This window comes from Stenella coeruleoalba, assembly GCF_951394435.1.
Source record: "Stenella coeruleoalba genome assembly, chromosome: 1".
Lineage (NCBI taxonomy): Eukaryota > Metazoa > Chordata > Mammalia > Artiodactyla > Delphinidae > Stenella > Stenella coeruleoalba.
The window spans coordinates 160,304,598-160,327,174 of NC_137169.1; the positions used below are offsets into that span (position 1 = coordinate 160,304,598).

Genomic DNA, 22,577 nt, shown 5'->3' on the forward strand with positions numbered 1-22,577 from the left:
GGCAGACACGGACACAGAGTGCCAGAGACACACCACTTGTACAAACCATTTATTCCCTGCATAGGGTTTATACAAACTTGCAAGATACAAATGCAGAACTCACTGGGTGCTTCAGTACCTATATCTAAAAAGAATGCTGCTGAGAGGGAAGCAAGCTCTCCCCCGTCAGTCAGGATGGCCCCTCCCTGGGGAGGGGCTCATTGGCTAGAAAGATGCTAAGGGGCTGGTACGGCTGTTTGGTCCCCTGACAGAGATGCCCTCTGTTTATCTAATCTTAACTCTTCTTCTAAGGTCACTTTTATACTAAATAAAGACACTGAGTCATAAATTTCCTTGTACGGTTTATTGTCTAATACTAGCAAATCAAATTGGCCCCAATATGTGCATAAATAGATATATGTGTGTATATATATATATATGTATATTTCATATTTTCCTTAGTTTTAAGAGCTGCCAGGTTGTCAGGGGGTACCTAAAGGGAAAGGAATTAATTCTGTCTTGCTATAGTCAGCCCTGCTCCAAGAGGATCCCTCTCACCAAGGGGAGCAAGTGCGCACAGCTTGCAACCTCAGAAAAACTCTAAAGTGACAGTATCAGTATTTGATTACAGCTTCTTGGTTATCGATGAGGGAGGTAATGTGCTAATTGGGAAGGCCCTAGATTAGTAACCAGGGCTGTCACCAGGTCGGTTACTTCCCCCTGGGCCTCCATCTAGGCCCCCTTCATTCACAGCAAGCTGCTTTAGGCTGGGAATAGGGTACCAGCAAATGCCAAAGTGGGAAGCCAGGCTTCACATGCTGGCCAGGAGCTCTGTGCTAGATTCCAAAACCCTTGATTCCAGATCTGGACAAAAGACATCCATTCTGCCCAAATTCTTGCAAGGCGAGAGCCCCTTGCCCACTTCAATAGTCGATAAGCAGTCTGGAAAGCTGAGCTGGCTTAGCTCAGGACCCCAGCAGCAAGAAAGTCCTTGGCAAGTCTGAGATGTACCTTGTCCATGGGACCCTCCGGGCTGACTTCGCAGTCTGGATGCCAGACTGGGGTACCATCCCCTTAACAACGGCCCCCAGAAGAAAGGTCACAGAGGGAGACAGATGCCATAGGTGTCACCCAGACCAGTGAGGGATCAAGTGAAAAGGAGTGTGAGAAGTCCAAGGAACTTGAATGTATCTGCCCCGAAGGACCCGTGATGCCAACCCGTTTCCTTTGGCTGTTGCACCATATTCTAGGTCCATCAAAGAATAGACTGACATTCTCAGTGCTGTTTGGTGTAGGCTGCCCTTTCCAGCAGGGTGATAAAGGAGGTGGTCCAGGAGCACATCTGGGGTGTGTGTGCCTGCAAGGCTGTACTTTTGTGCACACAACTGTAAACATTTCCTCGAAGAGGGTTCACACCCAATAACCCTAGAGAGTCATCAAAAGTTGACAGTGTAATCAAATCCTTAGACCAGGACTTGCAAGAGAATGTCCTGCCCTGGCAAGATCCTCTCTGGGTGAGCTCTGGGGACCAGCCCTTTGCAGACTGAGGAATGGGAGGAAGGAAGCTGCCTGCCGAGGAGGAGGGAAGGGTGGAGGGTTGGACCTAGAGGCAGCCATCCCAGTCTCCTCACATCATTTGCCAATTCCATTCAGACATTGCACATTTTGAAAATAGATTTGCTTTTATAACAAAAGCGTAAAATAGATCTGTCTTAAAATAAGTCTTTCCTCTCCCCTTCTTTGGATCAAAAGGCATGGGGTATGGCCGCAGTATGCTAGGAATGATGTGGAAAGTAAAGGAGAGAAAATGGGCCTGGGCAGGAGTTCTAGTAAAGGATCAGACATCCAAACAAATATATATATATATATTACATATACATCTATAATATGTATAATCTTCATAAAACATATATTAAGGCATGTAAAGCAACATAAAGAGCCAGCTTTATGAAATAAGAGGTGAGAGAGAGGTGGCAGAGGGGCAGACATTAACCCTTGGTATTTTACATGTATTTCTAAAAATATCACTTAAAAAAAAAAGGAGACACAGACAAAGAAAGGGGAAGGCATGGAAGGCCCCGAAAAATCCGTTTCTTATGGATGGATAAGGTGTGGGAGAAGATGGAGAAGGGAGAGACGGTTACCTGGGAGCCAATCCCACCTGCCAGTGTGTGCGGGGGGAGGACAGGTTTGGGGTGCTTGAGCTGTGCTGAAGATGGGAACTGCAGCCAAGGGTCATGTTCAAAAAACCTGCTAGAAGTGAAGGTAAGTGGAATCCCGTCTGTAAACCCTCAGAAGCATGAGAATATCCTAAGCACCTAGAACAGTGCCTGGTACATAAAAGGTGCTCAATAAATATTTGTTGAGTGAATTGTCAACTTTACTTGCATATGAACCATAACTGTCCCAGCCATGAAGGAGTGGAGAGGAATTGTTGGAAGATGAAGTAATCATTCTTGGGGCCGCTGGAGGTCAGAATGAAGTCTCTGGGCAGCAACTCTGGCAAAGAGAAGGCCTAGGGGCCAAGGTTGTTCAGCTTCACTCTCTCTCCTCCATCCTCTCTGGCTACATTCATCTGAAGGTGGGTGGAGCATAGGGAGAATGGGCTTTGCTTCTGTCACTCCACTACTGGCTCCCTGGGTAGGTGGGTTGTGAGTGAGCCAAGCTAGAAGGGAGACCTTCCATACAACCTCAGCTTGTCCTCATCTGGGATGCCTGGGATGCCTGGGTGCAGCGTAGGGCCCCAGAATCTGGCCTACCAGACTAAGGCCACATGCCCTCTTTCCGGGGCACACGCTCAGCTGGCCCACAGCACATTTCAGGGGGAAGGGAGACAAGATAATGTCACAGAAATGTTTAGGAAAGGCCCCAAGGCTGACCACACCCTCCGTAAGACAGGTCCTTCTCTCTGCTCCTGACCCCAGAACCAGGCCCAGACCTAGAAAGAGCCATCTCCCAGACTGCTGCTGCCCGGGCCCTCAGCTCACACCTCCATACCCACAGCAGTGTGCTCCATGGCAGGACCTCGGTCTGGCAGCCCCGCTGATCCTGGGGACGAGGTGGGAGAAGCAGAGCCAACAGCTGGCACTGTACTTGGCACTAACCTAAGGTTCCACCCTGGGGAAACCAATCCCCTACCCCTTCTCATCTCCGTCCTCCTCCTCCTACTTGCGCATGAGTCCTGCTGCTTCCCTTTCCTCCCACTGTCCTGAGACCTCCCCCTCTCTCTCTGCTACCCTTCTCAACCTGCCCTCAGACACTGCACAGACCTGCTTCTCTCTATCCACAGCCAGCACTGTCTTCTGGGAGCCGAGGAGCCTCTCCCCATCTCTCATCATCTTGTCTTTGGCTCAGGCAGGGTGGTCAGTCTCCACTGGACCCCAAAGGAGTACCCATAAGCAGAGATGTGCCAAGACCCTGGGCACAGCTGGGGCAGGACGGCGGGGGTGATGGGGGAAGGGGGTGATGGTGGGTGCCATTCTCGGTGTCAAGAGAGGAGTCCTAACCTAAGATAGCCCAGGGCGCATTCCCCACCAGGGCATCTTCTCCATCAGGGAGTGTTCCAGTAGGGCCATCACAACCCCAGTTAGAGCCAGACCTAGGCTCCCTGTGCCGTGGGCATCAGATAGGATGGCGCTCCTCGCCCCACCATCTCACGCCCTGGCCTAGGACCACCGTCTGAGCAGCAAGGACTTCAGGGCCGGGCGCCGTGGGTATGTGGACACCGAGGCATCTGTGCTCCTCTCGGCAGAAGCCCGGCCCCCAGCCTGGCTCTCTGTGGCATTCCCATGGGAGCACAGGGGCGGGGGGGGGGGGCCAGGGGGCCATGATGGGCAGAGGCAGGCTTCAGAACGTGGTTCTGTGGAGCTTCACGGCATTGGCCTCAGCCAGGGCTTGCACTGGAGGAGAGAGACACGGGTGAGAAAAGCGCTGCACAGAGGGGCAGACCCTCCAGCCCACCCTCCCCAGAGAGAAGTCTTGCCTTGCAAAAACCTGTGGAAACCCGCCCACCCCCTCAACCCTGAGAGAGGGGAACGAACGAGTAGAAGTCAATTCTTGTTCACTTGCCTGATCCTGAGCAGCTGCGTGCTAGGGGGAAAGAAGGGACACAGCCTTTGCCTAGAATCGTCTAGGGCTATTTTAATTTATAGTAAGATCTGGGAGTGATCTGGGAGAACTAAGATCTGGGACAAGCAGCTTCTGAGGCAGGACTGCTGTGTATCTCAACAGATGGCCGGCTTCTTGGCCGACAGGAAGTGCAGGGGTGGGAGTCAGGGCAGTCCCTCAGACAGCGGACAGGAGAGGCCTCAGCTCTGTTCCCATCTGCTTCTGGAGAAGCAAAGCCACTGGCACTGCAGCATCCAAGAAGCGGCCCTGCCAGCCGGCCCTAGCCCGGCACTGCATGGGGACGCTTGCGGGCTCAAGCAGATGGATGGAAGGGAAAGAGCGACAAGGGGCACTGGGGTGAGGGGAGAAGCAGTGCCGGATGGAACAAGACGGTGCAGATGGCTCAGTGGGGGTGAGGGGAGGGGTCCCCGTTCCCTGGGCTGGATGAAATACAGTAGAAAAGTGCTTACGTCAGAGCTCAGACCCGCATGGCATGGCTGCTGTCGGCGCCCCGTGGGGATTCAGACGATAGGGGGTTGGCTGGTGGAGCCGGGGAGGCAGGGGAGGTGGGAGGGCTTGGGGTGGCACATTGCACTGGAAACAGAAATGAACAGGGAAGTGAATAGGGGCGGCCGGGGGTGGGAGGAGGGAGGTTGGGCGCCCAGAGCAAGCGAGGCCCCCCTCCGTGCGGTGCGGGGAGCAAAAGGCAGGAGGCAAGCAGGACAGCTGAGTTTGGGAACTTGTTCAAGCTGAGGCAGAGCTGGCCTGGTTCCAGGGGCGCCATGGAGGAGAGCATGGGGCCCCAGAGGAGCCCTGGCCCAGTCCAGGCTCTGCTGAGAACCAGTGTGACTGTGGGCGAGGCCCAGCCCCTCTGAGCCCAGGGCTCCGCTTCCATCCCTGCAACCGGGAGAGATACACGTACCTTTCCACGACTGTGGAACAGAATGAGGGATGGCACCTCACAGGCAGTGATATCGCTAGTGATAATGATTAATAGTGCAGTAAAATCACACTAATCCGAATCATCAGGCCTCATTCAAGGACTCAATCCAAGTGATCACCATGTTTATCAATTCCATGCAAACAGAGGTTTCTGACTGGCTTCAAGCCAGTCGGTTAACTTAGGCTGGAGGGTTCAGAAACGACTCCCCACAGTCACTTAATATCTCTTTTCATCAATCCAGGAAAGGCAAATTCCAATCCACCCCTAAACAGATCATTAAAGGCCTTAAAGTGCTGACATTAGAATTAATGAGATTTTACTCTATTATCATTATTATTTCACGTTGAGAACAGCAAAATGAAGGACAAGGAAAGGGGAGTCGTATTGTTAGGAACAAGCTCTGCACCGTCTCCGGCCCCTTGTGCACCCTTGGTGCAGCTGTGAGAGAACATCCTCACTCAGGCTCAGAGAAGAACCAGACCTCAGCCAGGGTCACACTGTGTTTCCCCCAAGAGAGGGATCCTGGCATTGAACTTCCCAGTCTCTTGCTCCCACCCTACCCTGGACCTCATCCCCTTCCCTGGCCTCTGCACAAGAGAAAGGGCCAATGCAGCCCCACGCATATCTACACACGCCCACATACATACATAAGACACGCAGGGCTCTCCCCGACAGGAAGTGATCCACAGTCCGTGCATGGGATCCAGCAATATGAAACCTTTCTACTCAGCACACGTAACTCAGATGTGTGTGTATGGGCACTTCTGAACCTGTACCTTGCACATGACCCAACACACTTGTAACTTGCCATACAAATACATACACAAATGCTTTCAAAACACACATTCGTGTGCATGTCCGTATCACAGATAATGGTTAAGTTGTCTGGCAACTTCAACTTTTAAAAGAGTCAAAAAATCAAAACCTAAGCAAGGAAGATCTCAAGGAAGCCAAATAGATGTTACAATGTACATGCAGTGAAGCTCTTACAATTTATTCATTGAAGAGCTCCTTGGAGTCCAGTTACTCTTATTTATACACAATTCTGATATATGTTGACTTGTTGAGATTCTAGCCCATGAGAGATTAGAAACAGGAAAATCAGGAGAGAGAGAGAGGAATTGAGAGGCCCACTGACATCTATATAAGGCACAACTGAAGAGAGAAAATCTTCTGTAAAAAGTAGACAAAATAACTTTAAAACATTTCTCCAAAAAAGACATACAGATGGCCAAGAGGCACATGAAAAGATGCTCAACATCACTAATTACTAGACAAATGCAAATCAAAACTACAATGAGGGGGCTTCCCTGGTGGCGCAGTGGTTAAGAATCCACCTGCCAATCCAGGGGACACGGGTTCAAGCCCTGGTCCGGGAAGATCCCACATGCCGCTGAGCAACTAAGTCCGTGCACCACAACTACTGAAGCCCATGCGCCTAGAGCCCATGCTCTGCAACAAGAGAAGCCACAGCAACAAGAAGCCCACGCACCGCAACAAAGAGCGGCCGCTGCTCACAGTAACTGGAGAAAGCCCATGCGCAGCAACGAAGACCCAACGCAGCCAAAAATAAATAAATAAAATAAATAAATTTATTTAAAAAAAAAACAAACTACAATGAGGTATCACCTCACACTGGTCAGAATGGCCATTATCAAAAAATCTAGAAACAATAAATGCTGGAAAGGGTGTGGTGAAAAGGGAACCCTCCTGCACTGTTGGTGGGAATGTAAATTGATACAGCCACTATGGAGAATAGTATGGAGGTTCCTTAGAAAACTAAAAATAGAATTACCATATGATCCAGCAATCCCTCTACTGGGCATATACCCTGAGAAAAACATAATTCAAAAAGAGACATGCACCACAATGTTCATTGCAGCACTGTTTACAATAGCCAGGACATGGAAGCAACCTAAGTGCCCATCAACAGACAAATGGATAAAGAAGATGTGGCACATATATACAGTGGAATATTAGCCATAAAAAGAAATTAAATTGAGTCATTTGTAATGAGGTGGATGGACCTAGAGTCTGTCATACAGAGTGAAGACAGAAAGAGAAAACCAAATACTGTATGCTAACGCATATAAATGAAATCTAAAAAACAAAAACTGGTACTGACGAAACTAGTGGCAGGGCAGGAATAAAGACATAGACATAGAGAACGGACTTGAGGACACGGGGTGGGAGGGGGAAGCTGGGGCGAAGTGAGAGTGGCATGGACATATATACACTACCAAATGTAAAATAGATAGCTAGTGGGAAGCAGCAGCATAGCACAGGGAGATCAGCTCAGTGCTTTGTGACCACCTAGAGGGGTGGGGTAGGGAGGGTGGGAGGGAGATGCAACAGGGAGGGGATATGGGGACATATGTATGCATATGGCTGATTCACTTTCTTGTTCAACACAAATTAACACAGTATTGTGAAGCAATTATACTCTAATAAAGATCTATTACCAAAAAAATGTGTAACAGTTTGGTAGCATTTAGCAGGGCTACAAACAGATCTGTATGGATTACAGCCCCCAAGTGCATCCCTTCCACAGAGGTCAGCGAAATAAGGACGTTTATAATGATACTAAATGAGTGACAGCAAGAAAGACTGATTGCTAAATATAACCTCTTTAAGAAGTCAGAAAAATACTAAACACATTAGGAATATATCCATCAAAATAAATTCACATATGCAGTGGATAGGCATTGGACAGATGTGCTATTACAGTTGTGTGTTCACAAGTGCTACCACATCTGCAGGCATAATCGGTCACATGTACTCCCATTCATGAGGCTGTGCTCCCTCCATCCTGCACACACAGGTGTGTGTTCACAAATGTGCAGTACATACACTGTGCGCGACATATACACAAATACTCTTTCTCATTCCTCATGCTGCACAGGAAGTATCACACGTGAATGTGTGCATTCATAAGCACTACCTCCACCCGTGTATTGTACACTCACGTCAACAGCTTCCCAAACGTCATCTGTACTCATAAATAATGGGTCTCCGCTCAACACCCATAGACATTTTGCACACACAGACACACTCCTATATTTGTACTCAAACTTCCCCTCCACCCACACATAACACACGTGCATATGCACCCATACATATGTATCTACAACCATTACCCAATACAGACACTGCAATGACATCACGCCACACATACAAACTTAAAATTGCCGCATCTTCCCAGATACTGCACACCAGGTATACCAACAACTGCTACAAGCTCGCCACTGACCACAGCATCCAGGCCCCACACCCCCACTCAGGCACTAACTACATCCCTTGCCCGCTGCACCGTCCTCATGCCCCCTGTGCCCAGCACTCCCTCCCTACAGCGCCTGCTGTGCCTGGCAGAGCTGCAGCCCTGGGAATCTGGGCCATAGGCCAGGGGTGGTGGGGACAGTGGGCTAAGTCTGAGGTCTGGCCCTGCCACAGCCGTTTTTTAAATAGTTGGGGTCTCGGCAACAGCAAGGTGACCATTTGTTTTCAGCACACTGACCCTGAAATATAAGCCCATGGGTATCAAGGGGGAATCTGAAGAGCCAGGGTGGGTTTTGTTTTCATGGCACCTTTGGCACCTTTGGCGCGGGAGCTATAGAAGAGAGAGCCGGGGCTGGGACAGGGCAAGGGGCAGAGGGAAGTTTTAACAGTGCTATGCTCTAACCCTTGAAATAGGAAGTTGCCTTTTGCCCAGAGCATGTGGAATTTGATCTTTGGAAGCTTCGAGTTCATTTTGCAGGTAAACTACAGGGCGGTTGACAGAAGCCTCCTTGTAGCCAAACTGGTTCTCCTGCCTTCGGTTCTGGCTGCAAGATGCGGCTCTCTGAAGCCCATCCCTTCTCTTGCCCTCAACTCCTGCCCACCTGAAAGCCTGTTTCTGAAGTATCTCCAAGGGCTTTCCCTGGCCACCCGTTCTAATGTCCATTTATATGCCAACTGCTAGTAGGTTCTTCCTTAAAGCTTACTTAAATCTCCTTTGCTGTAGCCTAAAACCCTCTGGTTTCTGAAAATATCCATATTTAAAATAGCTAGAAAACCCACAAAACATTCCTATTTCTACTTTAGCTATTGCTATTTCAACTAATACTACCACAGCACCAGCACTACTGCTACTACAGCCGGCTAGCATTTATTGAGCAGTTACTGGGTGACAGACATGGTGCTAGATGCTTAGCTCACCTTGTTTTCATCCTCACACCACCAGACAGGTATTTTGATTTGAATTTTACAGATGAGGAAATCGAGCCTCAAAGAGCAAAAACTGAAACCCTCCAAGTCACCAACATGAAACGCCATTCCTTCCTCTGTGTGTCCAGCCACGATTCTAATCTGACACTTGCCCAGGCTACCATAACTCTGGCTGGCACAACCTGTCTCTGCTCACTCAACCAAAGTCATCACAAGCCTGGCATCCGTCCAGGGCATTCGTCTGGACTGGCCTTCAGAACCACCCCCCTTCCCTCTCCCTCCTAAGCACCTTTCGTGTTCAGGAGTGGGGAATATCGTCTCCCATGCTAATGACTTAACCACTGTCCTTCCTCCACCTCAAAGCCTCCCATTCATAGGGTCTCTTCTATTCTTCCCAATTACATTCTCCTCTATTCCGAGGTGCTTCTCCTCAAGCTGAGGGGAAGTGAGTCCTATTGGCTGCAACCCCATAGGGTCCACTAAGACCCACTAGCCTTTGTATCAGTGTGAAGTCAGTTCCCTGTACTCATCTTTTCTTAGCAGAAAAGTGGGTTTGGGTCAGTAGCCAAGGTGGTGACTGTATTGGCTGCTTGTACCATCTTCCCTTTTCATTCCTGCTATTTGCATGCAGCACGAATGGGAAGTCAGAGAATACCCTGGAATACCTGGCCCTCACTCCACCACTGGTACATACTTGCATCTTTTCCAATCAGGCTCAGTTATCGCCTCTTCTCTGGGCCTTTCCTGGACCTGCCCAGGTAGAATGGCTCCCTGTGCTCCCCGCATGGCCTCTGGCCATTTCTCTGTCCAGCAGCTAGGCGGGTCATCCTGGCTCTGAGCTCCCAGATGTCAGTAACTCTGGCCCCTTTGCACCCCCTGAGACTAGCACAGCCCCTGGCGCTCAATAAGTGCTCATTCTGACCTCAAGGAACATCTCCCTGTTCTGTCCCTGGCCCCCTGCCACACTGCACTACCTCCCCTACGCCTGGTCAGCCGGTCTCCCTGGCGGAGCGAGGCCCAGCCCGTCTCACCAGACAGCATGCGGCCCCTGCGGGAGGCCTCGGTCGCCAGGGCACAGGAGATTTCAATCCGCTTCTCCTGCTCCTGCAGCTGGCTCTCTGAGTCCTGGGGCACGTCCACAAGGTCCCCCTCGCCGATGGGCACCACGTTCTGCATACTAAAGAGGCACAGACACACAGAGATGGAGGGGGGACAGGATGGTCCGAATGGCTTGGGGGGCCTGCAGACGGAGGTTGGCAGGGATCCAGGGGCCTGTGAATGTGCAGGCTCCGGTTCCCAGCAAGCCTGTCCCCTGGGGTGAGTGGGACCCTAGCAAAACGCGTGTTGGGACCCCTACCTGCACCATTTAGAAATGAACTAGAAGGGTCAAGTGAATATTTAGGGCAGGCTTGACAGGGAAAACAAGTCACCGGAGGGCGACCCATCAGTTTGTCTTGATGACAGCGCGTGCACGAGCCCAGTAGGTCTTTCTGGCACCGATGGCAGCGTCACCAACCCTGCCACGTGCCTGGGCCCGGTCCGCTGCCTGGAACCACTGCTTCCATTTGCTCTCTGCTGGGGAGGCTCAGGAACCCCAACCGCATGAGTCCGGGCACTGGATTCAGTGGCACTAGTGCCCCAGGTGCCCTAGGCGCCAGGGTGGGTAGAGGAAGTGGAGGTTCACCCCAAGGCCTGTTACCTGGACTTGGCAATGAGCGTCTTGATCCTCTCCACCTTCTTCTGCTTCTCCTTCAACTCCTCTGGGCTCAGGGGAGTGTCAGGCTCCAGGTCAATGTACCGCTCAGGGATGAGGACTTTGTCTGGGGTGGAGAGCTGTGGAGGGACCGAGGTCACCGCCTCTATTCCTTCCTGGGGTTCCCCCCGCCCGGCCCCTCCTGGACTCTGCTCACCTCCTTACTGATATCCACATCATAGTGCTGGGGCTCCAGCTCCATTCTGCGGAGCCGGGCAATCTCCTCCCGTGGTGTCTCGTAGGCCTGCCCACCAGGCTCCTCTGCCCGCAGAGCTGCCTCCAGGTTGGAGATGTCCACCTCATGGATGCTGCGGTGACGGCGCACCTAGGCGGCAGCACCGTCGTGACCACGCGGGGCCTCTGTCCCACTGCCAGCGGCACCTCCACTGCTACCCACGCCTCCAGGCAGCCCTAATCATGCCCGTGTCCTCACTATTCCTGCCTAACATGCCTGACCTGGCCACGCCCCACTGCTGAGCTATCCTTCCATGCTGCTTGTCCAAAGCCTGCTCGCCTACAAGGGCCCCAAGGGGAAATCTCATCCCTGTCTTCTGTCCCCATCCTGCTGTACCTGTGTTCACATCCAGTGCCATATATAATATTTTGGGCAACTGAATCGGTGTGTCTTATATTGATCTCTAATTTTTTCATATGCTAGAAGTTCTAGTCCACCAATTAGAATGTAAACTGTTTGAGGGCAGGACTCATGGGCCATAATTTTTCTTGTATTTCTGAAATTTAATGGAAAGAAAAATTAGGCCAATAGTTTGGGCTACTCCCAGCTCTGCACTTAATAGTTGTGTGGCCCAGAGATCCCTTAATTTCTCATGACTTTTTTTCCCTATCTCTAAAACGGGGGTAATACTTCCTAATCCAGCATCCTTGAAATGACTAAATGAAATAACATGAAAGGGATCGTGACTTGTACTGTGCCATGTGATGTTGAGCTATGATTACCTTCAGTAACCCCCAGCCCAATGTTAAGCACATAGGAAATGCTCTAGAAACAAGTGACGGCTACTTCTAGGTTGCAGGTTTTGTACTAACCTCTCTTAACTGAATTTTGTATAATTCATTTCAGCCAAAATAGTCAAGGCATTCCTTTTTTGTGAGTTATTTTTCTTTAAACACACAAAAAAGGAAACACTTGTTGGAGTATCTCCTCTGCCCAGTGGGGGACAAGCGTCCCCCAGGTCTCCCAGGCGCCCAGCTTGGGTCCTTCCTGGTCTCTCCCTGACTAAAACCTCCTCCCTCCCTACAACCCCTCCAGGCCAGGCTGGTGGGGACCTGGGCGTGGGCAGTGTTGGCAGATGCCAGGCCATGCCTGTGGGGGCTGGGAGGACGTTACCACTTTGTAGGCGGGCCGGGCACTGGGGTCGGGGGCCGGGCTGGCCGGGAGTTGCAGGCTCCTCCGCTTATCCTTCATAGAGCCGCTCTGGTGCCGCCGCATACGGTCAATCTGCTCCTCCACGCTCATCTTGACCTTGCCCTCGCCAGGGAACACAGCACTCTTGGGGCGCTCCTGCTGTAGTGGGAGAACGGGGCTCTGACTGGTGCCTCACCCCCCCAACCCAGATTTTTCATCTGCCCTAATCCCTTAAAATTTCCCTTCTCTGGGAAGCCTGCCTGTAATGGGTTGAAGAGTGGACCCCAAAAGATATATCCAAGTCCTAACCACAGTACCTGTGAATGTGACCTTATTTGGAAATAGGGTCTTTGCAGATGTAGTCAAGTTAAGGAGCTCAAGATGAGATCATCTTCAATTAGGGTGAGCCCTAAATCGAATAATGGGTGTCCTTATAAGAAACAGAAAAAAAGAAGACACGTAGAGTAGAAGGTGATGTGAAGGTGGAGACAGCAGTTGGGGGGGGTGTGGGTGCGTCTACAAGCCAAGATTGCCAGCAACAGCCAGAGCCAGAAGAGAGGCATGGAATGAGGCTCCCTCAAGCCTCCGGAAGGAACCGACCCTGCGGACACCTTGATTCTGGACTGCTGGCCTCCGCAACGGTGAGGGAATAAGCTTCTATTGTCTTATGTCACCAAGTTTGTTTTGTTAACTTCCTAGCAACCCCAGGAAACTAACACGGTGCCTCTGGTCAGCACATTTGACTCTGACCACTGACTTTTGAGTTTGTATTTCATCACTGGCACATTACAATAATTTTGTTAAATATTCTTATATCTTTATTATGTATAGCTTCCTTGTCCCGTGACGTCTCCCTGAAGGAGAACTCCGCTTGCCTTCTTTCTTCTTGTTCTACCTTCCTCCTCTAGTCCTGGGTTTCTTGAACAGTGACAGGTAGGTGGACACACGGAGGCCCCTGGGCTCCCAGCCCCGCTCAGGCCTGCACGGGCTCTCGGGGCCTGCGGGCACGCACTCACCCGGGAGGAGAGCCCATTGGCGAGCCCGCTGGCACTCCTCTTCACCACCCCCGACGGGGTCACTCCTTCATCAGCGGGTGACTTTGTCCGAGGGGGCACAATGCCAACTGCAGGGAGACACAGTAGCCAGTGGGTCCCATAAAAAGGGACACAGGGCAGCCTGCTTCTCAGAGAGGCTCAGTCCTGCCCTCCATGGAGGTGAGAGGCCCAGGTGGGGAAGCACCTCCTTGGATGTGAGCGAGCACCTGTCTGGGCTCTTCTCTGACCCTTAGCCTCACTTCCAGGGGAGGATGGAACAGGAAGTACCTTTGTTGAGAGCTGCCTGCTTCTCTGCTTCCACCTCTTGCCTGGTGGGCACAAGGCTGATGTCTCTAGTGGTGTCCAGGGGTGAGGTCTGGTGGGGGTCTTTCTTGCTTTGCTCATAGCTTGCCATGGGCTAGGGAGAAGGGATGAGAAGATGGATGGATGGTGCTAGAGTGACCACCGAGAATTGGGTCCCTGGTGGTGTTTCTTTGTTTTGCAGTGGTGGGAGTGCAAACCTTTGAAAAAACATGGGGCAGGGAAACTGTGTGTGCCAGCTGGGAAGTGGGCAAGGATACACTGGAGCCTCCCACCCATGCCACCTTAAGACTGGCCAATGTGTGGTCCTCTTGGGGAATGAGGGCTCAGGGCCTCCAAGAGGGCCTCCGTTGAGGCCCATCAGAGAGATCCCTCAGCCCAACCAGTCCTCCTGGCAAACACGAAAAGCACAGACTTGCTGTGAGCCAGAGGAGGCATGGTTGGAGGAGGGGGCTACAAGGCCAAGGCTATCTGTGGATTCTGTTGGGATCCCACCCAAGACTTGAGCACAAGAATAAGATGAGCTTTGTGGGAAGGAACAGGGCATTTGGGTTGTGGTCTCACAGAATCATGTGACTAGAAAGGGACCTCAGACATCATCTGAGCCATCCCCTCCCACGGGGATGAAGAATTAAGTCTCAGTGAGGGGAGTACAGAGAGACTAGACCAGAGGTCACGAACTCCAGCTCTGGCCCAACTACAGAGCATGGGTAAGTCCTATCACCTTTCTTTGTCCGTAAAACCGAGGCAATGATACCTGCTCTGCCCACCTCACTAGGCAGACCCTCAAGGGTTGTGCATCTTACCAGTAAGTAGCTGAGCCTATTGGAGGAGTCTTTCTACTCACCATGCAACCTCTTCCAAGCCTAACTGCATGTTTCTCCTGGACCTTGCCTAGGGATCCAGGTGAGAGAAGGAGCCAGAACAGGGGAGAAAAGGGTCTGTATCCTTACACTTCAGGGGCTGATGAGAGTCAGAGGACACAGACAAGGCAGAGACACAGGCAAGGGGAGAGGGAGAGCATGGGAGGATTGGGGTCTGAGGTGCACAACGGCAGGAAGGAACTGGAATGGCACCAGTGGGGGTTGGGGGGCTGTCACTGGATTTCCATCGTCTGGTCATGCTGGTAGGGAGGGGGGCATAACCCACCACCTACAGCCACGGGCTGCCACGGGGTAGGGCAGCAACTCATGTTTTCATTGTCCACAGGAAGCAAAAAGGGGAAAGAGGACCAGTATGAGGGTCTCACCCATCCCTTTGCTTATCCCAGAGTCTGACAGAGGACCAGTAGAAGCTGAGCTGTGGCAAAATTAATACTGGGATGGGAACAATGACTTGGTCTCCTGCCGGGCCCCGCTCCCTCCGTCCCTGCCCTCCAGGACCCAAGGGTGTTGGGTACCTGACCCCTGGCTGTCTCGCCACTGCGGTGCCAGGAAGGGGAGTTGGGGTATGGCCAGAGGCGGCTCTCACTAGGGAGTGGAGGCACGGTGGGAGGAGACTCCAGGGGGACGTAGGCTTTGGGGAGGGGAGGCCGCGGGGGGCCAGGCTCCTGAGGCAGAGAGAAGCCAGAGCATTAGGAGGAACAAGAGCAGCCACTGTGAGAGCAGAAGAAAAGAGCATTAGCAGAGGCGGACAACAACACTGCTGGAGCCTGGGGCGGGGCCCTGGACCACCAAACTCCCACCCGTCGCCTGGATGGAGTTCCACCTCCAGAGCTAACCCTGCCTGGCCTACAAGGCCCTCCTCTACTGAGCCCCCGCCTGTGCACTGGTCCCCCATTTTCTCTGAAGCTCTCTCCTCATTGTCTCCCCATCACATTGGGCACACCCCTCCCCTGTACCTTTGCTTCTGCCAGCTCTCCAGCCTGTAATGCCTTTCCCTTGTTCCTCTACCTGTCCCAATGCTTCATGGCCTAGTTTAAGTTCCACCCTCTCTTTGGAACATCAGAACTTTTACAGTCTGAGCCACGTGGCTCAGTATTGAGACATATGCCACCACGTTCCAGAGGAGGGCTGTTCACTGTGAATGGTCTTGGTCCCCATTGGACGCTGGGTGGGTGAAGGCCCTCAGGCATCTTTCTGAGAGGGTCTCATACCGTCCCTCGCCCAGAGCAGAGCCTCCGAAAACACCTGCTGATTGGCTGACTAGGCAAATGCCCCCCACACCAACCCTCAGCCCTCTCACCCGCAGAACAATCCTAGAGTTAAATTCCTATTAAGTGTTTGGGGTCTCTGCTAACCATCCTGGTGCTCAGGAAAGACCTCCCTGAAAGGCACCTAAGGATGACAGTTGGAGATGAGAACAAGTAAAGGAGAAGTCTGGAGGGAGGGTCACCAAACTGGGTGTGAGAATGACTACCTTAGACAGAGATGAAGCACTACGACTGGAGGCCTCTGGGGAAGAGATGGGCACAGAACTTGTATAATTTCAGGCAAATGGGGACCTAGTCCTCCCTCCCCCACCCACCTTCTTCTCCGTGATCTCAGCTTACCTCATTGGACCCGGGCTTAGTGGGGGACCCCTGAGAGCCAGACACCAATGAAAAAGGGCTCAGGGGGCTGGTGAGGCTGGTGGAGCTGAGAGGGCTGGCGGGGCTGTTGGAGCTGTAGGTGCCTGAGGGGCCAAGTCCTCCTTTGGGGAAACAGAAGAGGAGAGAGATGAGGGAAGGGGTAGGGGTGTGGCCTGGAGTGTGGCTGGGCTCTGTAGGTGGAGAAGGCAGGGGAGGATTTAGGGTCTCAGGGCCACCTGGGCCTGCTGAAGGGACTTATAACGGGTCGGCTCACAGGTTGGCTGTTGAGAAGCGAGCTGGGCAGGAAAAGATAATGGATGGAAATGACACCACTACCTCAAAGGTGTCACAGAAAGCCAGCCCAAGGTCCCTGGGCTGAAGGAAGACACTAAGGTAATGGTCTCAGATCACCAGTGGGCCCATGGGCTTAGGGGCTGGGAAGGCGCAGGTGCTCTTTGACCTGTTCTGGGGAGGGATCTAGAGGCAACAGCATCTCTGATTGGTCTATCTGGTCTATTCTGGGCAGAGGGAATTTCTGGAGCCCTGAGAAGGCCCTGACTGGCTCTGAGCACAGTGTGAAGGCCTGGAGAGGTATGAGTTGGCAGGTGTGGGATGGAGACCAGAGACACTGGAGGTGTTTCTGGTGAGGCCAGGAGCCAGGAGGCTGGTGGAGAGAGCGGCTACCTCTGTGCTTGGCTGTGTCTGTGCCCCGGGATGGGTTATTCTTCCTCAGCCCCTCCATCACATCCTGGATCCTCCAGATCTCCTTCTGGATTTGTCGGTTGAGCACCTCATTCTGGAACAGCCAGAGAGCAGGTCAAAGGAGGTGGCTACCAAGGAGTGTCCCGGCGGGAGCTTTCCCGTGCTCATGTACACACGCACATCCCTCTAGCACACTCATCTTTCTCATGGGCAGCCTTTGCCTCTTCGGCTTCCGGAACTGCGGGAGGAGAGGGCTCTGTCATCACGGCAAAGAGCACTTTTAGGTGAACGTGTGGCCTCAGAACGAAGAGAGTGAGAAACTGTCCCTCTGATTCCGCCCCCCACCCAGGGGAGCTCAGGGTGGTCTTGGAGTGAACACCCCTCTAGGTGGACACTTGATGGTGGCCTGTTTTCCAGGGCCAAGAGCTTCTGGTTTACTGTCTTGTTTCACATACTGTGGGACTGTTTGATATGCATGAATTCTACTCAATTACAGTGTCTACTCTTTGAAAAATAATAGCTACCTTTTATTTAACATTCCCCGCCCCGCTGCCCTCCACCCCACCCTGCCCGCCTATACCAGGCACTGTGCTGAGTGCTTTGCACACTTGAACTCACTGCGGCTGCACAACACCTCTACGAGGCAAGGACAGCGGTTGTCTCCACTTCAGAGGCTCACGCCCAACACCATCTGTTAGTAAGCAGTGTGGCCACCATCTGGATCTGGTCTCGAGCTGGTGCCCTCGACCATGACGCTATCCTACCTCCCAAAATGTTTGCGGTGAAAGTGAGGCTTGCCCACAGAACATCGTGGCATTTGGGGCCTCTGGTCCAGGGGCTAACCTAACCTAACAAGCTGCAAGGTTGGGTGGTAAGTTTTGTTACCAGGAGGGAAACAGGAGGAAAATGGGGGAAACCAGGGTGTTAACTGCATCAGAGAGACAGGGCTTGCAAAGCGAGCTAGAGAAGGGGCAGAGCCTGGGAAGAGAAAAGACAGAGGAAGGAAAAGAAGAAGAATGCCCCAGGAACGTCCATCCTCCTGCCTCCAAGCAGAGTGTTTTTGACCCATCCCAGAAAGAAAGGCCTCTTTCCCACCTAAAAATTCCCCGGTGGATGGCTCCCACACTGCGTACTCTTCTGATGTCATGAGAGAGATCTGTATTTATCATGATCTTCTTTACATTCATATATCTGTTAAAGTCTCCCATGCTTCAACTTTTATTCTTCCCCCATGATTTGATGGAACTAAAGAACGATCCCACATTATCTTCACCCTGAAACTCAGAGTCTGTTTTAAGAGGCCCTGAACCTTGTCTTTCATCTGAGGACCAACTCCTGGTCATAAGTCTCTGAAATTTCTAAAGCAAGAAAGGAAGCCACCGTGGCCTCTTTCGGCCAAAATGACAAAGGAGGGCCTGAAGCACACAGCAGCCCCGCCTGCCTGTGGGCCTCTTCACCTGAAAGTCCAAGCTGAGCTGCTCCCAGAGCTCGTCGTGCAGGGCAGAGACCTCTGCCTCCAGGCCCTCGTACTCCACGGTGCTGTTCGACAGGGCCTGCAAGGGGAGGGCTTACTGAGAAGCTGCAATTGCCAATCCGCCCCTCCTCGTCCTGCCTCAGGGCCTGGGGCCCGGGTACCAGAGGGACGGGAGAGGGCCCTGGGCTGAGACATTCTGATGACAGCCAAACACTGGCCTTTTAGGAGGTGCAACAGCCCAGCCTACTGCATGCCCAAAGAGAGAGAAAATGGAATCCTCTCTGGATGGCAGGCAGGCCCAAAGGGGCTAATCTCACTCTCACACCCCTCCTGTTCTCCCCAGATTGGGTGATAGAGAGTAGAGGGCAAAAAAGGAAAGACCTGGGGGTGCCTGTTCTCTGGAGGTTAGAGACCTTCCTCCCTCTGGGCCACAATTTCCTGGGGCTTTTGCTGCTGCTCTCTGTGTCAGAGGGTCTGCCCTGTGCCTGCTGGGAAGTAACCAGGGTGGCGTGTTGCCGGTATCCTGGTTCTCCAGGGGAGTGGAAAAGGTGGGCAGCAAAGCTGTTAGAGCAGCCAAGGAAAGAAGTGGCCCTCAACTTCACTTTGTCCTGAATGAATCCTGGTGCAGATACGGCTTGTGGGAAACAAGCCAGTCTCCCTGGTGGAGACTCAATGGGATGAGCAGGCTGGCACATTTGCTGCCTCTTTGTAAGGCAGTGTTAAGGTCTTTGTTTATCCCTCTCGCAGACAGCACCCTGCTCTCGCCGTCAGAGGAGAACAGGAATTAGAGGAGCACAGCTGGGAGGGTGGCTCCCCCCTGCAGGTGCTGGCCAGGGTGGGAGCGCACACCCAGCTCCCAGGTTACCGTGGTTGCCTGAGACAGCTCCACCCGGATGTGGATGAGCTGGTTCTGCAGCGACTCCTTCTTGTGTAGCAGCTTCTCTGGGTAGGCAGGCTGGTTTCCAAACATCTCCAGTTCCTGATGGGTCCCCATCAAGGCACTTTCCAGGCTCTCCTGAAGAAAGGCAGGGGAATGGCTATGAGCGGCCTTCATAGTTCCTCTCCTGGGCTTTCAGCAGCAGAGGCCTGAGCCCTAGGGGTTCAACCAGGCAGCTTAGTGGAGGTTTCCCTCACACTGGCTGAGGTCCCCAGAAGAGCTTCAGCAGGTCTGATTAAGGGCAGGACAGAAATTTAAGGAGGGGCAAATCTTCATCAGCTTAGTCAGGATGGAGATAGCAATCTACACCTTCTCTGGGCCAGCCCCCCCGTCTGCCCCACTCAGGGCCACCCCATGGCTCTCACCTTCTCAGCTCGGAGCTGCTGCACCAGCCGTTCCTGCTCCCTCACCACCTTGTTCTGCTCACACAACTTGCCCAGCAGCTTCTGGGGGCCCCAAGGGGGAAGGGAGGGAGAAAGAAGGGAGTGAAGAACACGGTTTGATGGGGACCTGGGAATTGGGTTGGCAGGGCCTGGCCTCTGGATACCACCTCCTCTTCCCTGCCAAGGAACCCTGGGCCTTCACCTTGACCTTGGAGGCTCCTGGGAACAGGAAGATGGTCTTCACCTCGGGGGACTCTCCAAAGACCCATTGGGAGAGGAGACAAATTTATTCTCTGAGGAAACGAGTCAGCTTGAGAGGGGAGAGGGCTGAGAGCCAAACGTTAAGCTTCTGCACTCCCACCCTCTTGGGGTTCCAATTCACAAGAGGTTCAGGAGATAACACGGCCTCGCCTCCTGGGCCTCCAGGTGTGTATGAATCAGAGGCACAGGCCGGTTTCTGAACAACAGTCTTAGCAAAACCGCTGAACAATGTAAACTGGTTCCCTAGTCCCACAGGACCCTGATCTCCCCTCCTCCTTCCAGAGGCTCAGGATGGCTGACGGTGGCTCCCTCTGAGGTCTGGTCCTTGCCTGTACAGAGCGTCTCCCCTGCCTGCTGGGCAGATCTGCTACCTAGGCAAGGCAGGTTAGGCCAAACTTGTCTTCTGGGAAGACCTGTGCTTTCCTGCGTCCACACCTTTATCCATGCCACTCCTCAAATACCCGCTTGGCTACTTTCTAGTGGGCCAAATCTTGTCCTCTGGGCCCTTTATTTCAAGGCCCAGCTCACGTGCCACCTGTTTTGTCCCCGGCCTCCACCAGCCCACGCGGTCCCCCTACCCCGCACTCCTGCAGACCCTGTTACAGTCCGCTCAGCACATGAATCCTGTGCTGCCGCCTGCTGCTCCCTGGGCCTCCCACTGCCCAGAAGCTCCCCGAGGGTGGAGCCAGGCCTCATTCTTCTTTCCAGGCACCTGGGGACTACATGCTCTACCTCCTAACGAAGTCTGTGCTCCTGAAATAAGCACAAGCCAGCGCTGTAGATAAGAGGGCCTCAAACTCAGTGGAGAAACACACACAGCCATGGTGGGAGGTAGGGGTGAGTGGTAAGAACGAGAGGAGACCCAGGCAGAATGTTGTCTTTGCGGTGAGAGAGGACAGGAATGAAATGTATGAAGGGCCACAGGAGATGAGAGATGGACGGAGGAGAAGCCCCCACGGAGGAGAGTGAGGATGAGAAGGGCAGCGGGAGGGGCTGGAGTGGACAGAGGCAGCGGGAGAGCTGTTCTTACATCTGTGTCTTGCTCGTTTAGCTTGTAGGTGTGGAGGCTGTCCCGGAACACTTCTGGGTATGGAGGGACCTGCAGGAACAGGAGGCCGGTTACCACGGCAGAGGACAGCCCGGGCAGGGCACGCAGGGACGGGACCGCTGACAGTCTCGCTCCGTTCCTGCCACCGACCACAGTCCCATCGCCTCAGGCCGCATCTGTTCTGGGGACCTGGGCTGAGCTACAGTGCTCTGCCCCCTGGCCGGAAAGCGTGGGACAGCTCGGCCTAAGCTCCGCCCCAAGCTCTGCCCCAACCGTCCTGGGCTGATTCTGGAGGTAGAGATGCTGCTCACTCGTGCTCTGTATCTCCTCTCCGCTAAGGTCTAAAATCTACTGCCAAGAGGGGCTCCAGGGCTGTGTAGCTCCCAAATGGCTTACTGGTAACAACCATGAGAACAAGAGTTAAGTCCTGGCTGTTCTGATAAGGATAAGACCTGGGAGAACAGAACGAGCATTGGAAGAATCTGAGAACGACCACCCTACTAGATGGAACGCCAGCCCCAGGGCTTGTGCCTCAACCAGAAGTGCCTCTGAGTCCAGCAAAGGCGCCTGCCCTTGGTGACACATGCAGCAACGAGAGCACGTTCTACACAACTCTGTCGCTGGACGGTTCCATATCACACGCCTCGTGTCCTTCACCCCAACAACCGTTAAGAAGACCCCAAACATGAAAGAGAAGTCCTGAACGCTAAAAAGCAGCCTGCGGTCCCTGCATGGCGTGAGATGTCAGTGCGGGCTATTTCGATGGCCTGGGAAATGGGCCTGGGTTCACCCATGAACGTGAAGAATGGGGGAGACACAGTGAAAAGAAAGGAGGGAGGCCAGGCTGAGCCTGGGAGATGAGGCCTGGCAGGTGAGCAGGCGGAGTGGACTCATCCCTGATGGGTGGACGCGACCATGCACAAGCAGCTGAAAAATGGTGTTGACAGGGACCATGCTGCCAGGCAGAGGTCTTACTTGCATGAAGAGTTGGGCCCTGGGGGAGGAGTTCTCCACCATGCGGTTCACCATACTGATGAGAGTCTCACTCTCACTCATCTGCAGCAGAGGAAGGAACAGACGATTCAAACTCAGACCCCCAGAGAGATGTCTCCCCACGCCCGCCTGTGCTTGCTTTCCAGGAAACAGGAAAGGACAGCTCCTCCTGAGGCCTCCAGCATCCTCTGCCTGGCCTTGCCCATCACTCACCCCTCGTGAACTCCATCTCAGGACCCGCACTGAAGTTGCCCTTGAGGAAAGCCCACAGAAGGGACCTGGGAGGCCACTGTGCCCTCGCTTGTGGCTCTGAAGAGGCCCCAGCCCAGTGACACCTCCCCAGGGCGCCTGAGTGTGGTGGGTCTCATCCCATTGGGCCGGCTCTCATTTCTCACACTGGTTTGGTCAAAGACCACACAAGCAGTTGGAAAGTCCGATCTCCCAAAATCTGAACTAAATGAAACAACGTTAAAGAAAATGTGACCCGGCTCTTTGGCTGGGCCGTCACATTGGGAAGGCACAGGCCTCTCTTCCCAAACCCTGCCCACCTCTGCTCTAGAGTAG

The 22,577-nt window shown here is 53.0% G+C and overlaps 1 protein-coding gene across 1 annotated transcript in view; it reads right to left on the reverse strand.

Annotated features, from left to right (window-relative positions):
* Positions 1–3,844: 3,844 nt before the first annotated feature.
* Positions 3,845–22,577, reverse strand: part of PLEKHA6 (pleckstrin homology domain containing A6) — a 128,420-nt gene continuing 109,687 nt past the window's right edge. Inside the window, exons 13-28 of the mRNA XM_079938187.1 lie at positions 21,996–22,076; positions 21,003–21,071; positions 19,694–19,774; positions 19,257–19,406; positions 18,375–18,470; positions 16,900–17,011; positions 16,198–16,337; positions 15,106–15,255; positions 13,674–13,803; positions 13,368–13,474; positions 12,334–12,510; positions 11,143–11,310; positions 10,932–11,065; positions 10,264–10,409; positions 4,557–4,680; positions 3,845–3,878 (exon numbers count right to left, since the gene is read on the reverse strand). Coding sequence (XP_079794313.1) covers positions 4,565–4,680; positions 10,264–10,409; positions 10,932–11,065; positions 11,143–11,310; positions 12,334–12,510; positions 13,368–13,474; positions 13,674–13,803; positions 15,106–15,255; positions 16,198–16,337; positions 16,900–17,011; positions 18,375–18,470; positions 19,257–19,406; positions 19,694–19,774; positions 21,003–21,071; positions 21,996–22,076 — 1,857 coding nt within the window. The 3' untranslated portion in view covers positions 3,845–3,878; positions 4,557–4,564. The remainder of the gene's footprint in view (positions 3,879–4,556; positions 4,681–10,263; positions 10,410–10,931; positions 11,066–11,142; positions 11,311–12,333; positions 12,511–13,367; positions 13,475–13,673; positions 13,804–15,105; positions 15,256–16,197; positions 16,338–16,899; positions 17,012–18,374; positions 18,471–19,256; positions 19,407–19,693; positions 19,775–21,002; positions 21,072–21,995; positions 22,077–22,577) is intronic.